At 40.8% G+C, this 14,035-nt stretch overlaps 1 protein-coding gene and 1 long non-coding RNA gene across 2 annotated transcripts in view; one reads left to right on the forward strand and one right to left on the reverse strand.

Annotated features, from left to right (window-relative positions):
• The window catches only part of LOC141927245 (uncharacterized), a 46,842-nt gene extending 44,866 nt beyond the window's left edge, over nucleotides 1–1,976 (reverse strand). The window contains exon 1 of the long non-coding RNA XR_012624342.1: nucleotides 1,902–1,976. This is a non-coding gene — a long non-coding RNA (uncharacterized LOC141927245). The remainder of the gene's footprint in view (nucleotides 1–1,901) is intronic.
• On the forward strand, nucleotides 1,547–11,980 carry NMD3 (NMD3 ribosome export adaptor). Its single transcript, XM_074834331.1, has 15 exons — nucleotides 1,547–1,743; nucleotides 1,995–2,129; nucleotides 2,553–2,649; nucleotides 3,683–3,763; nucleotides 4,140–4,268; nucleotides 4,803–4,893; nucleotides 5,073–5,151; nucleotides 5,455–5,551; nucleotides 5,821–5,938; nucleotides 6,568–6,713; nucleotides 7,412–7,524; nucleotides 8,242–8,314; nucleotides 8,821–8,927; nucleotides 9,787–9,857; nucleotides 10,294–11,980. Exons 1-15 carry the CDS (start codon nucleotides 1,700–1,702, stop codon nucleotides 10,425–10,427), a joined length of 1,515 nt encoding a protein of 504 aa, XP_074690432.1. The 5' UTR covers nucleotides 1,547–1,699; the 3' UTR covers nucleotides 10,428–11,980.
• The last annotated feature ends 2,055 nt before the right edge of the window (nucleotides 11,981–14,035 follow it).

The raw sequence follows: 14,035 nt of genomic DNA on the forward strand, positions 1-14,035 counted from the left end.
AGCAGGTTGCTCAGCATTTTAACAGCTTAGGCTTGACACCCTCCAAGAACAGAGACTGCACAACTCCATAGCAACCTGCTCCTGTTCCTGACTGTTCTCACGGTGAAAAAATTTTTCCTTAAACCACTCTGAATCTTTCTTGTTTCAGCTTAGGCCTGTTGCCTCTCATCCACCAACCATGTACCACCAGGAAGAGCCTGGCTCCTCCTCCACGACCTCCTCATCGGTCTGGGTGGCTGCTCTCAGGTTCCCTAAAGCTGTCTATTCTCCAGGCTGAGCCAGCCCCAGTCCCCCCACTCCCCCACGGGGAAGGGCTCCAGCCCTGACGGCCTTGGTGGCTGCTGCTGAACTCACTCCAGTTTATCAAGTCTTTTTTGTACTGGGAGACAAGCATCAGTCTGGAAGGTGGAACACTTAAAAATTGTAAGGGTTTTTTTTCCTGTAAAATGTAACTTTAAACAAATGGTCTCAAAATCCAACAAGACTTCACTAAGAACTGGCCATCACAAAAAAGAAGTCAGTAGATTAGTGGCATCAGTTATGACAATGTCCTGTTATTCTACTATTGAAACTGCATCCCCCCTTCAGAAACTCGAAACTGCCCGTGGGTTCTGGGGGTAGTTTCACATCCTAACAGTAAATTAAAGGTATCTAATAATTATCATAGTTTAATCCTTTGTAAATTAGTGACAAGTTGAGGACTCTTACTCATTCATGCTTGATGATTTCAAATCAAAACAGAATTCCCAACTGGAATAGTTGTTTCATTTACAAGCATCTGCAACCATCACATAATCTACTGTATACAATCTATAACCCATGTTCTCAGAAAAAAATGTGATCTCATTGCTCAGATAAAGGAAGACTAAACAAATTACGTTCAGGCACTTTGGTTTTACAAAAAAACAAAGTAATGAGAAGTTGCCAAAGGTAGCTGTTAACTCTGAAAGTAGAAGATAAATCTTTCAAAACGAATACTGAAGGTAACATAAATTTAATGCCAAACATCCCTATTCTTACTGTTTCCACCAAAGTTGGAAATTCCTTTTAAAATACACTTAAAGAAGTATTTGCAGATGTTCTGCCACAGTTGACAAATAGGTGAAAACAGCAGAAAAATTGTTTTAAAGCAGTATTTCTCGAAGATAAATTAGCAGCAACCTTTAAGAATTAATTACTGTTGAAAAGGGCCATCTCCTTGCCTATTGCTGACAGTACCTGATCACACCAATTTCAGCAGGATTTGCGGATGTGCAATACCTGTCAGATCAGTCCCCATGCTAATAAATAAATGCAGCACACTTTCATTTAAAAAAAAAAAAAAAAAAAAAGGACATAAATCTATCGGTCAAGGGAGGAATACAAGACGCCGCCGAGGTTGTACCCTACTGCCGCCATTTGCTGCAACAATAGCGCGCGCTCGCCCCACGGGGGAGGAAGATGGATGGCTCAAATCCCATGGTTTTCAAAGAAAAATGAATTAATGCTTCAAAGAATCATTAATTACAACGCTATTCGCCAGCTGCATTCACTCAACGCTGGGAAACAAGCCTCGCCATCTTGACGGCCGCCATTTTGCGGCCCGCCCTCCCGGCTGGCGTCTTTCTCGCGGGACCTCGGCTCTCCTTCCTCCTCCTTCTTCCTCCTCCTCTTCCTCTTACACCCGGAAACTGTGGCGGCGAGGGCAGCCGCTGCCGCCATGGAGTACATGACGGGGCCGGCGGCCCCTACCCAGGGCAATATGTAAGCGGCGGGCTGAGGAGGTGGCGGGGCTCTGCCGGCCGGACCTCGGCCTCAGGGCGGGAGAAGCCGGGACAGCGAGAAACCGGAGCGGGGAGGGGGGGACTGATGACTCTTCCGGGCCACCACTTTAATAAATAAACTTAAAAGCCTGTACATACCTTTGGTTGCCACCGCGGGTTCTCGTAGCCGTCACCTCTGAGGGCGGAGTGGCTGTTTGGTGACTTTTTTTTTTCTTCTTCTTTGTGTTGCAGCCTCTGCTGCCAGTGCGGCGTGCCCATCCCGCCCAACCCGGCCAACATGTGCGTGGGGTGTCTGCGGGCGCAGGTGGACATCACCGAGGGCATCCCCAAGCAGGGCACCCTCCACTTCTGCAGGCAGTGCGAAAGGTGAGCGGCCGGGCTCCTGCCCTCCCCTCGGGGTGGAGGCCTCCCCTCAGGGGGGAGCGGGGCAGCCGGCCGGCCGGCACACCCCGCTGAGCGTGTTTGCTTCGCGTCTCTTCTGATTTTTCTGCGCGTTCTCGTGTTTCTTTCCTTGTGGAAGTCCAAAGGCGTTGGTATGTTGTGTCTGGAAGATGTAAATGAGGGAGATTGTGGCGCTTGCAAGGGAAAAAAGCGGGCGAATCGGTGAGGATGGCAGTGAAAGCGTGAATGCACCTGGAACGCATGAATCTTTTTGCTGAAGGAGGCAAAAGTTGTAGCTGCATAGTTAATATTAAAACGGAAAGCTTGGAAAATAACTGCTCATCTTTTGAGTGATTTCATTTGCTTGAGGCAGCTTCAGTGTGCTGTAAAATGCTTCCTGTGTCGTAGGTATCTTCAGCCTCCAGGAACCTGGATTCAGTGTACCTTAGAATCAAGGGAGCTTCTTGCTTTGTGTCTTAAAAAAATCAAAGCTTCGCTGAGCAAGGTGAGTAGCAAATCCTAGTGGTATCTCATAGCATGTCTATTGGTATTGCATAAAATGAAGTCCAGATAGCTTATACAGGATTCAATCCTTCCAGAGCAGCCACTTGTACTTGTGTAGAGCTTAGATTTATATAAAACATAGAGAATGACAGTCTGATCTCAAATAGCTCTATACAAGAATTTTGGAAGATTTGGTAAGGACAGGCTCTAACAAAAAACTTCCAAGCATGCTGAGGAGGCTCTTGCAGTGCAATTCTGCAACTTCAAAGCACACAGTGTACTGCACAATTGTTGCTGTGTAGATGGGAGTTGAGCAGAATTAACTGAAGGAAGCTAACGTGTTTTTAATGCACCTTAATTTTACAGTTTTCTTTTTTTACATTTTTAAAATTGCTTATACGACACTTGTGCTTACTGGTTTATGACAATATGAACGAGGGTTGCAGAGGTCTATATATAGATTAAATTGAAAGTCACATGTTTAAGTTGAATACAGTATCTCAGGTTCAGAATCTTACCAGAAGAAGAAATTCTGAGGTAGTGTTTTAGGCAAAAAAATTGTTTTGTTACTGTCATCAACATTTGAATTAGGTTGCCTTACTGAGCTTCTTGCTGTTGGGTTAGTAGTTAAATATACAAAATATCTTTTGCTGCGGTAAATTTACATGTTACTAGTTTTAGAGATTAAATTGGTTTTTTAGTCCCAAGAAAACCATTATACTGTCCAAATTCATCATTACAAGGCATCCGGTGATACTGTTGAGTAGTGTATTCAGTTAATATGGTGTGAGTGAGGTTGCATCGCCGTTATTTCAGGTAGATCAGACTCTCTGTTCTAACTAAGCACTATTAATTGGATTTGGTATACTGATACATATGTTCTTAATTAAGGTTATTCACTTCCTCACTTGGTTGAGGAACGGTGAGCTATACCATAAGCTTGTGTTTTGTGGTTGTTAGAGCTGCGTGTTTTTAACAGGTGTACTAGTACAACTGCTGGCAGTAGCTGAGTTGCTGTTCTTTCCCACTGACAGGTCCGGCTGATTGATGCAGGCTTTATTTGGACTGAACCACATTCTAAGAGGCTGAAGCTGAAGCTGACTGTTCAGAAAGAGGTAACTGGAATATAGTCTTATGTGTGTGGCTTTCTAAAAGCTTTTATGGCAAACAATGTGATTTTTTTTTTTTTTTAATCATTATTACATTTTAGATAAGTGGTTCTCTTTGGTAAAATCCAGCATGTGTTTACTGGCTTATCTTGAATATTGATTTCATCCTGCCTAAATTTTGTCATTAAAGTGCCATTCCTCAGTTTGAAGAAGGTTATCGGCTGTTGCAGTAAAGTTGAGAAAATCCTACTGATAATTGTGACCTAAATGCAGCTGTCTGTCACATAGTTTTAGTATAGTGTGGAAGTTATTTCAGAATGCTGTGGTAAACTAGCTTTCTGTCTTGACAGGAGTCGTGACCTTTTAAACTTTTGTTTTGCAGGTGATAAATGGAGCAGTTCTTCAGCAAGTATTTGTGGTGGAATATATAGTTCAGTCTCAAATGTGTGAAGACTGTCATAGGATTGAAGCTAAGGATTTCTGGAAGGCTGTAGTGCAAGTCAGACAAAAGGTAGAGGCAAATTGAATTTTCATTTCTTCATGGCAGAACAATCAGGCTGACAAATATTTGGATTATTTTCTTAGAAAAAGACCTACTCACACTTGCACACTGCCACAATGATATATTTCTGCTTAAGGTTCGTTTTTGTTCTTACTGAGTTTAGAAAAACTTCCTGCTGTCCAGTGTTATTAGCATATTCTTTTTAAATGACAGCTGGCAGGAGGATTTCGTGAGAATTACTAAATATCCTCCTGTATTTTAAGGTAGTGTTAGAAACAGTGGGACAGATTGTTTATAAATATATAAATCTCCTTTAAATAGTTTCTCTTGTGACCAGTTACACAAAAATGAGAAATGGAAGCTTTAAATAATTTGGTATAAGTAGAGCACATCTCTGAAACCTTTTTGGTTACTTGGAATAGAGTTTGGACTACTTCTTCTCTTGATGATCTCTTCCTATAAATGTTTACTCTTCAGAGATACGGCATTTGCACTGGACGATTCTTAAACAACCTTGATAATTTTATCTTTGTTTGGTTTTAGACTCTGCACAAGAAGACCTTCTACTATTTGGAGCAGCTGATTTTAAAACACAGGCTTCATCAAAATACACTTCGCATCAAAGAAATCCATGGTGAGTGAGGTGGTTTGTTAGTCTTGAGGTAGAGTAGACTAAGCTGTGTTACACTGGAAGAGTGCTTGCATTAGTGGCATGTACAGATAAGCAGCAGATCGCTTAGCCTCTGTATTGTATTTGAAAAAACCCCACAGTACTTGCAATAGATATGTTCATCAAGCTTTCTTTTCTTTAAGATGGCCTGGATTTTTATTATTCTTCAAAGCAACAGGCCCAGAAGATGGTTGACTTTCTTCAGTGTACAGTTCCATCTAGGTATATCATTTACATTTATTGCCTTGAGTACTGAAAAGCTTTGGGGAAATGTCTTTTATCCTTCATTTTTAAAGAATTTTGTAACTGAAGGTGTAAGGAACCTTTGTTCTGGTTAAAACAGACAAAATCCCTCCTACAGAAGTCCCATGTTTTCCACTTAGCCATTGTAAAACTAGCCCTCATGCATTTTTTTTATTTTCTTAATTTTTGTATTTGTTTTTCCATTGCTGTACTTTATGCGATTATCTCCTGTTTCAAGTAATGTCCTTGCTGCCCTGAACACTCTATTTTTATCTTTTATAGATCAAAATCATCCCAGCGTTTGATTTCACATGATATTCATAGTAATGTCTACAATTACAAAAGCACTTTCTCTGTGGAAATTGTTCCAATATGCAAGGTACCTTCTCTCTATTTCATCTTCAGGGTATTGTATGAAGTGGGTAGAGTTTGGTTTTGGTGATGGAGACCTGATTTATTGGGTATTTGTGGGGATGGAGAGGTCTGCCCCCCACGAAGCGTGGGAAGTGCGGGTAGCAGCCATCTTGAAGTTACTGGGTGATACTGGGTGGAGAAATACAAAGTTTAAAAATCTATTTCAGATTTCTCTGAAGACTTGATTAAAAATTAAGGAAATACGATTGTAAATTCTTTTCTGTTTGTACGCAGGACAATGTTGTGTGTCTGTCACCAAAACTGGCGCAGAGTCTTGGTAACATGAGCCAGATTTGTGTGTGCATTAGAGTAACAAGTACCATCCACCTCATCGATCCTAGCACTCTGCAAAGTAAGTTAGAGGTTCTTTTCTGCGCTATGCTGGCACAATTATTTTGTTACAGTTTTTTTGTTGTTTTCGTGAAATCTTCTATTTTTAGACCTTAATGTTGTAAATTTATCCGTACAATCAACTTTATAGCGAACTAAGACAGAGTTCTCTAAGCTTGATTTCTGTAGTATCCTAGGCAAAATGTGCAGGGTCAGGTTTAAGTTCATGGACGTTTTAGGCTAAGCACTTAAATTTGTCAGGTATATCCCTCTAAAATTAGGTGGTATCTAGTTTTTCTCTGGATTATGACTGTAGCCACCTCAGTCCCAGAAGCACTGTGCTTTGATGGGTATTCGCTGGTAAACGCTACCGGTAAAACGCCTCTAGTAAGGATAGATCCAGGAGAGTGATTCCTGTGAATTAAAAGGTCTGTGCTTCAGACACGTGACACGTGATTTGGGTGTCACAGAGCAACTGCTTCTGTAGCATGAGTTTGCAATATGGTTCATGTCCTAAATACTAAATACAATAACAAACATGAACAAAATGCGTGTGGTAGTTACTTTCATTTTGGCTAATGCTTCCCTTTTAATTTCTTGGTAAGAAGTTCTCTCCCTTGTGATCGCCTGTGCTGGTGGTTTCTTTTCCAGTTGCTGAAGTCGATGGCAATACCTACTGGCGCCACCCTTTCAACAGCTTGTTCCACCCCAAACAACTAGAGGAATTTATCATTATGGATATCAATAGGGTTCAAGAAAAGAGAAAAGGTGCAGGTGCAGGGGCAAGATCAAACAAGGTGAGAGTTCCTCTCTAGTTGATTCAGTCTTTTGGGCCTTCCTCTCCCCTCCCTCCCTTACTCAGCTGAACTTTTGTTTTGAGTCATTCTGCCTTGCAAAGTCAGATCTCTGCTTTTCTGTCTTGCCGCCGGCAAAAGCTCTTCTCAGGGAGATGTGGACAGTGTTTTGGTTTGGAAGTTTCCCAGGCGTTACGTGAATTCCACTTTCAGAAATTCTTTTCTGTTGAAGAGTTTAAACTCTACTTGTTACTGTCGTTATTAAAATTACTTTCTATTAGCTCTGCAACTCTTCAGTTATTAAATTGGTTTTGCTGAAGTATAGAAGCATTTCTTTTTAATCAGAATAGATGGATCAGTACCAAACATTTTCTTCTCAGTCAAAAGCTATATGTGGTTGAAAGTTAAAAAGTAAAAAAAAAAAAAAAAAAAAACAAAAAACAAAAAACACCAAAACATGTGTCTGGTTACAGAAACAGCCTTTGTGGAATTCCTGTGAACAGTAGTTGGTGTGTCCATTTCCTTACTCTTGTAAAGATGAGAAATGAGTAGAAGCAAGCAATACATTGGATGCTTGATGTAGAAATACAAGTTTAATTACAAATGTAATTTAAACCAGTAATATAGCAGGGCAGATACTCTAACAGCACAGCAAGTTACGCTGCGTTTGATTACAAGAGTGTTGTGTTTCATTCCTCAAGCACACGCTGGCTGAAGCCTGGGTACGAAAAACCTCAGAGTTGGATACAGATCGTCAGTATTTCTGCTGTACTCACTTGGGGCACATTCTGAATCCCGGCGACCTTGTCTTGGGGTCTGTTCTGTTCTTTGTTTTTTTATTACATGATTATTTAATGACTGAATTTATGGATTCTCTACAGGTTGTGTATTATCAAGAAAGTTTTGAGCTGTTCGGATTTCTAAATGAAATCAGCGAAAGGGATAGAATCTTTCCATCGTGGCCATGAAGAGATGGTCCTAATTCAGGAAATCTTTTTTTCTAGCAGAAGTCATCTCGTGAAAAGGGCTGTTAGAACTGAGAGAGCTGAAGTACTGACTTTAGAGTGCAGACTAGAATAACAGTTTAGACACAAATAGGTGGGAGGGATTTTTAAAGTACCAGACAAGATCTTATTGTGTGATAGTGAGTATTGTGTGCAGCAGTGACAAATGTTAAATTTTTGCAAGATTAGGCAAATTAGGTGGTTCTCAAACAGGCTTAAACATGACTTACTGGAGCTGTTGTGAGCCCAGCAGAACCTCGGTGGCTATTGCTGTTTGGGTTCAGGAGGCTGGGGAGTGCTACTGAACAGGATTTGGGAACAGCAGCTTCTAAGAGTTATTCATAGTTAGAACATCTGCATATTGACGTGGAATTTTTATTTGCACTGTACTTCATTTGGAAACGTTTATCTTTTTTAGGAGCTGTAACTTACACTATGCTGCTCTTGAATACAAACATATGATACATTGAGTTCAATTTTGTAGACTTATGTAAAAGAGTAGGATAAAATACCTATTTTCATTTTAGATTCGACTTGGTGAACTGCAACTTAAATGACGAGTTTGCCAATAAGATGAACCCACACAATATTCCTGATGTGGTAAGACCATTTTTCTCTCTCTGTACAAAGTTCTCTGTGTTACCCAGGGGTGCTAGGGAATATGATTTTATAATGAATACTCATTAGCTCCATAGTGCCTAAAGGAAGAGGGGATATTAATATTGAAATTTTAATAGCATCTAATTCTGAGAATTATTTTCTCAATACTTAGATTTTTGAGTGGTGGTTAAATAATACATTTGCTTTAAATTACCATACTCTTTGTTGGTTTTGTTCAAATTACCACACTGTAGTGAAAACTGTGTTACAACTCCATTGTGTCTATGCCTCTTCAGGACATAATCCAAAGTGTTTGGAAACTTTTGAATTGACAAATACTATATAAATGCTCTATAAAACTTCTGAGTGCCAGACTGACTCCACCGTTTGTTCAGCTGCTTTTACAGTTGCTCAAGCCTAGACTTGGGTGTTGGTTTGGCTTTTGGAAGTGTCACCAGGAGCATTGAAGGTGTGTATGTGTAAATACGTGCTGGTTTTCGCTGTAGGTTTTAATAAAGAAGAGCTATGACCGTAGCAAACGCCAGCGTCGCAGAAACTGGAAGCTGAAAGAACTAGAAAGGGACAAAGAAGGCACGGATACAGACGACGAAAGGTTCCGTATCTGCCCTGAAGCTTTGCGGTCTCTGCTATCAGAATACTGCGCGTGTCCAGGAATAACTTTTCTCAGTGTCTCTGAGGATAAACCCAGCCTAGTGCCGAAGCTGATGGGCTGGTGGTTCAGGGGGCACAAACAAACGCTGCTGGTTCTGCGTGAGCGTAGTGCTGGCTCCTAGGACAGGTTGATCCCAGCGTTCTCTGAAGAGCAGTATCTGCTTTTTTCCCTCTTCCCTAGTGCAGGAAGTGCTTTAAGGAGATGCACTTACTTACACTTGACTATCTTGGCTGCCCAAGTGTTCAGGGAACGCGGATACTGAGGACAATGGGCTGGGGTGGTGTGGAAACAGACTAAATCCTGAAATCTTAAAAGATAACACTGCAGGGTTTTCAGGTTTACTGTTGCAAAATGTAAATATTTTTACGGGTTTTCAAGAAAAGCTTAAATCATGAGACAAATGAGTAATGCCAGAAGCATTGTGTTTGTAGCTTACAGTTGGTGTCTGTCGAGGTAAAGGGACGCTTCTGTGAAAACATGCTTGTCGCTGGTTTGTTTGGTGACAGAGCTGATACAGCAACAGCAGATTCTCAACAACATTCAATTGAGTAAAAAAAAAATGAGGCAATTGGAGTTAAATGAGAACAGGCAAACTAAATTATTTGGAAACTCATAGGCGATAATAAAGAAAAAAGCAGAAGGAATGAGTTGGAAATGTAGGAATGCTATCAGAAGGCACATCTGAAGGACTGCGGATTGCAGTCCTTCCTTGGGGCTTTGTTTCTTTGATTTTATTTTGTTTTGTAAATTTGCATAAATCCTAAGGAAAAGGGAATAAATACATAAGCATCTTTTACAGACAATACCAGGACTTCCTTGAAGATCTCGAAGAAGATGAAGCCATAAGGAAGAATGTGAACATTTACCGAAGTAAGGCCTTTTTAATCATTTAATTGCATGTAACTAAATCATGAATATTCGAGTGAAAATATTTTTACTGAAGTTCTATATTTGGATTCTTTGATGCTGTAATGTAATAGCTTCAGGTATTTCACATGCACTGAGTGGATGTTGATGGGTTTTGTTTGCTTGTCTGTAACATGAGAGAGAAGCATATTTTCTCCTACATCCACAACCTCTGATGGGTGAAGGTTTTGATACATAATTCAGCATCTTCCATGAGGTCAATTGCTCTGGGATTGTTGGGTTTTAGGAGGGATTTGTTTGGTTTTTGGTCTTGTGGTTTGTTGATTGTTTGGGGTTTTTTTCCCCCCCCCCTTCCTTCCTTGGGTTTGTTTAGGGGGGTTTGGGTTTGTTTTCTTTGCTTAGCTCTTTGTTAGTGGGTTTTTTTCTGTTATTTTTTTAGATGCAGATATTCCAGTGGAGAGCGATACAGATGATGATGGTCCTCCACGCATCAGTCTGGCTGAAATGCTAGAGGATCTCCATATTTCCCAGGATGCCACTGGAGGGGAGGGAGCAAATATGATGACAGAATAATGCATTAGTCAATGTAATAACTACTCCCTTAATGAGGAAAAAGTACCCAAAACATAAATAAACATTACAAACTCATCATGTGAACATGGAAAGTAATGTGATATCTACTATACACCTAAATAATGGTTCTAAATTAATATTTTATATGTAGTCTTTTGGAGAATTGGCAATTAAATTTCTGGTGCAAGCATTTGTCACATCCCGCTCAGATGAGGGAGACAAGTGACTTAGATTCGTAAATCCCCAGTGGGGTGGACAAGGGTGAGACAAGTCTCAAAGTCCACACGTGGACAGTTACTGATTTCCCACAGTGTATTAACTGGATTCATGATAATTGGCTGAGTATATAATGAGTATATAGCAAGTGATACAGTATGTCTTGTGTTACTTAAGGGTAGTGAGGGAAAAGGGGAAAAAGAAAAGAGAATAGAAAAATAGAGGTCACTGGTCCAGGTTCATCAGGGATGCGTCCATCTTCACTTCTTCATGTCTCTTTTCTTTATTTCTCTCTGCCCCCCCTCAATTCATACCCGCTTTCTTCACGTCCATCCCCTAGGTCCCCTACACATCCCATGGGTGGGGAGGGGTAAGGTGCTTCATGGGATGATGGAACGGGCATGATCTTGTTAATCTTCATTAGCATATGGAGGGATGTCAACTTTAATATGCATTTTGCGGATAATGAACTAAAGGCTGTTCACCACACAGACGACCCTGGAATCTTTACACGATGCCCAGAGCAGAGCTATCCTGTCTCCACAGGGCCCCCTCCAGCCCATCCTGTGCCATCCCAGCAGCCTTATCAGCTCCAAACTCCACATTATTTACACCATGATGAGAGTCCTGTTTTTTGCAGGTGTCTGAGCCATTCCTCAGCTCCGAGGGCCTCTGCTCCTCCCATCCCTTCCCTCTCTCTCCAGCTGTTTTTCTCAGTCTTTGTTTCTTGCAGGCCTGTTTCTTTAACACCCTGTTTCAAGAAGTTACAAGTCGTCTTTCCCAGCAAGTTCCACAGGTTCCCTCCATCCCCGAGTGCTCTCTCCGTGCAGCGTCTGCGGTGTAAAGACCAGCTGAGTAACTACAGGTTTATACACTGGGAGTAATGGTTGTGTTGTGCTGAAGAGGGCTGCTGAAGAAGGATGTCCAGAGGGATTTTGTTGCAGTTTGCTGGATTTGTAGGTGTAGTCCCTACCTACTGGTTGGTGCCTTCATGTCTTCACATGAGAAGGATTTTTCCCATCTTAATCTTTTGGTACAGAGATTTGAAGCTTTCTGTGATATTGCTGGATTATTCCACATAATAATATTTTGGCAAAGCTCAAGAATGTATCTTCTGTTCCCTTGGTACAGAAACTCCAAATATACATGTTTACACAAAAAAACCTCCCTGTAAATTGAAGATGCAGCCCTTGATCAGAAAGATTGCAAACTTCTATTAAATATAATGGATATCGCATTGTACTACATTCTGTGCCTGTATCAGTGGATTAAAAGCAATATGCATAAAGTCTAATTAATGCAGCAGATGTGAACTATTAAAAAAACCGATTCACATATTTTTGGTCCATCCTTTTTTAGTTAACTTTACAATCACTTTTCTCTCTACTGCAAGCTCAAAGAGGACGTAAGTGGTATAGGAGGACATTACCTACTTACATTCACCTGGTTTTAATTCAGTTCACTGCACAAAGGTGGTTCAACAGAAGTTTTACTAAGAGTTTATGTGCACTTATGTTTGATTTAACTCAGTATAAATAAGGAAACAGTATAGCATAGTGAGAGTGGTTTTTACCACTGCATTTTTTTTAACTTCAGGAAAAAAAAGTTCAAAAGGAATGGCATATGTAAAGGAGGGAAATACTAATAATGTAAAGTTGGGAAAAAAAAAGACGTGTAGGATTCATCTGACAGGGTGTTAATGATTCGTCTGTCAAGGATCCACATAGCTCAAAGGAGAACACTTGATGTACTTTGTCACCACTTGTGTGCTTGTGGGAGAAATACAGGGGGCTGAAAACCTATTTCTCTGCAGTATCCAAAGAAATGCTAAGAAACAATCATGGAGTGAAACTTTTGCCTTATTGTTTAGTTTAAATGTAGTCTTTTGACTAAGTGTTTCCAAACAGGTGTGAATCTGCTGGATTTCAGCGCATTGTCTAAGCCCAGTCAACGCCCAGAGAAGACAAAGGGATTTTTGGTTGTAAAAGGTGGAGCTGATTTTGGTTTTCTGTTAGTCATACTTTTTTTTTTTTCGTTCTGTCTCACAATCTTGTAGCCATCCATTTGTAAAGGGGGAAAACAGAAATTTGGAGAGGCAGTTTTGATATAGCGCAGCTCTAAGCTGTCTGTTGGCATTGGCAGCTCAGTGTCCCCTTACTGCCGTCTTTTACTGTGTGTGTGTGTCTCACGGAGCTCTTCTGCTTCCCCTCTCAGGAGCTTTGTCATGTTGTTTTACTATGTAGAAGAGCAGTTAAGAAAAATCCATAAAGCTCCTGAGAACTAAAGGTACAATTTACCTCATGACAGTGATTTGGTTCAGTATCAGGAAGGCATAAAACTGTGCTTAAAAAGCATTCACACAAATGCAGCTGCATAGCTAACCTGAATTACCACTGCAATAAAAATGTTTCATTGTATGTATTTTAGAGTAGCTACACCTGCCAGTAGTGCTGAGGAGATGTAGATAAACTCGATTCTAGTGACCATTGGACCAAATCTGTGGAAATTGTAGAGCTTTAACTTGTAACCTGTAGCCAGTGAACGCATTCTGTGTCTAAATGAGATGTGGTTTGCATTGTGGCTTTTCTGACAGAGGTAAAAATTATCAAGCCTTTATCTTACATAGTTGGGGAATAAGCTTCCTGCTGTTGACAGGTGAAGGGGGAGTAATAAAAGCTTGGTTTAAACTATGCTGTTTTGATCAATTCTTTTCCTTCCTCTCTCTTGTTTTCCCTCACAGCTCTCTCGGTAATTTCAGATGGATTGCTGTTTGTTTGTCATCCTGTTTGGTACTGGAGATGGCCCTCTTCCTTTCCCCCCTCCCCGTGGTCTGTTGCCAGTCTGTATTAGGTTTCAGGCATCTTTCGGCAGGAGTCTTGCCTGGAAAGATCTCATGTTACAGCAAACAAGTCATAAATCTAAGTATATTGCTTGGCTTTTTGTGCATTTGTTTGCTAGCTGGTAATGCGTAGTAACAGCTCTCCAGTGAGTGGGTAAGCTCTGCGTACTTGAAACCAAAGTTAGTTCTAATTTTAGCTTCTTGAGTTTACAGTGTCCCTTGAACATTTAAATGGTTGGGAGCCAGAGGCTTAGATGGTGTCCCAGCAAAGGAAATGTTTGCCAAGGTCTTGTCACTGACAGCGGGTGAGTCATTTGACAAAGGTACTTAATTCACAGTAGATAAAAGGCTGCCACTTACCCCGCATCTCTCTGAAAATCTGTGGGTTGAGCCACAGCTTAAAGCTCCTCTCCTGTTACACATACAGAAGTTGCTTCAAGATTTTAAGTCATAACTCCTGAATGATTAATTTGCACCCAGATTTTGATGAATTTTGAATCAGAAGCGTTGAAGCGTCACATCCCACTAGTTCGCTTGGGGAGGAGGGGGGTTG

This window comes from Strix aluco, chromosome 9, assembly GCF_031877795.1.
Source record: "Strix aluco isolate bStrAlu1 chromosome 9, bStrAlu1.hap1, whole genome shotgun sequence".
Classification (NCBI taxonomy): Eukaryota; Metazoa; Chordata; class Aves; order Strigiformes; family Strigidae; genus Strix; species Strix aluco.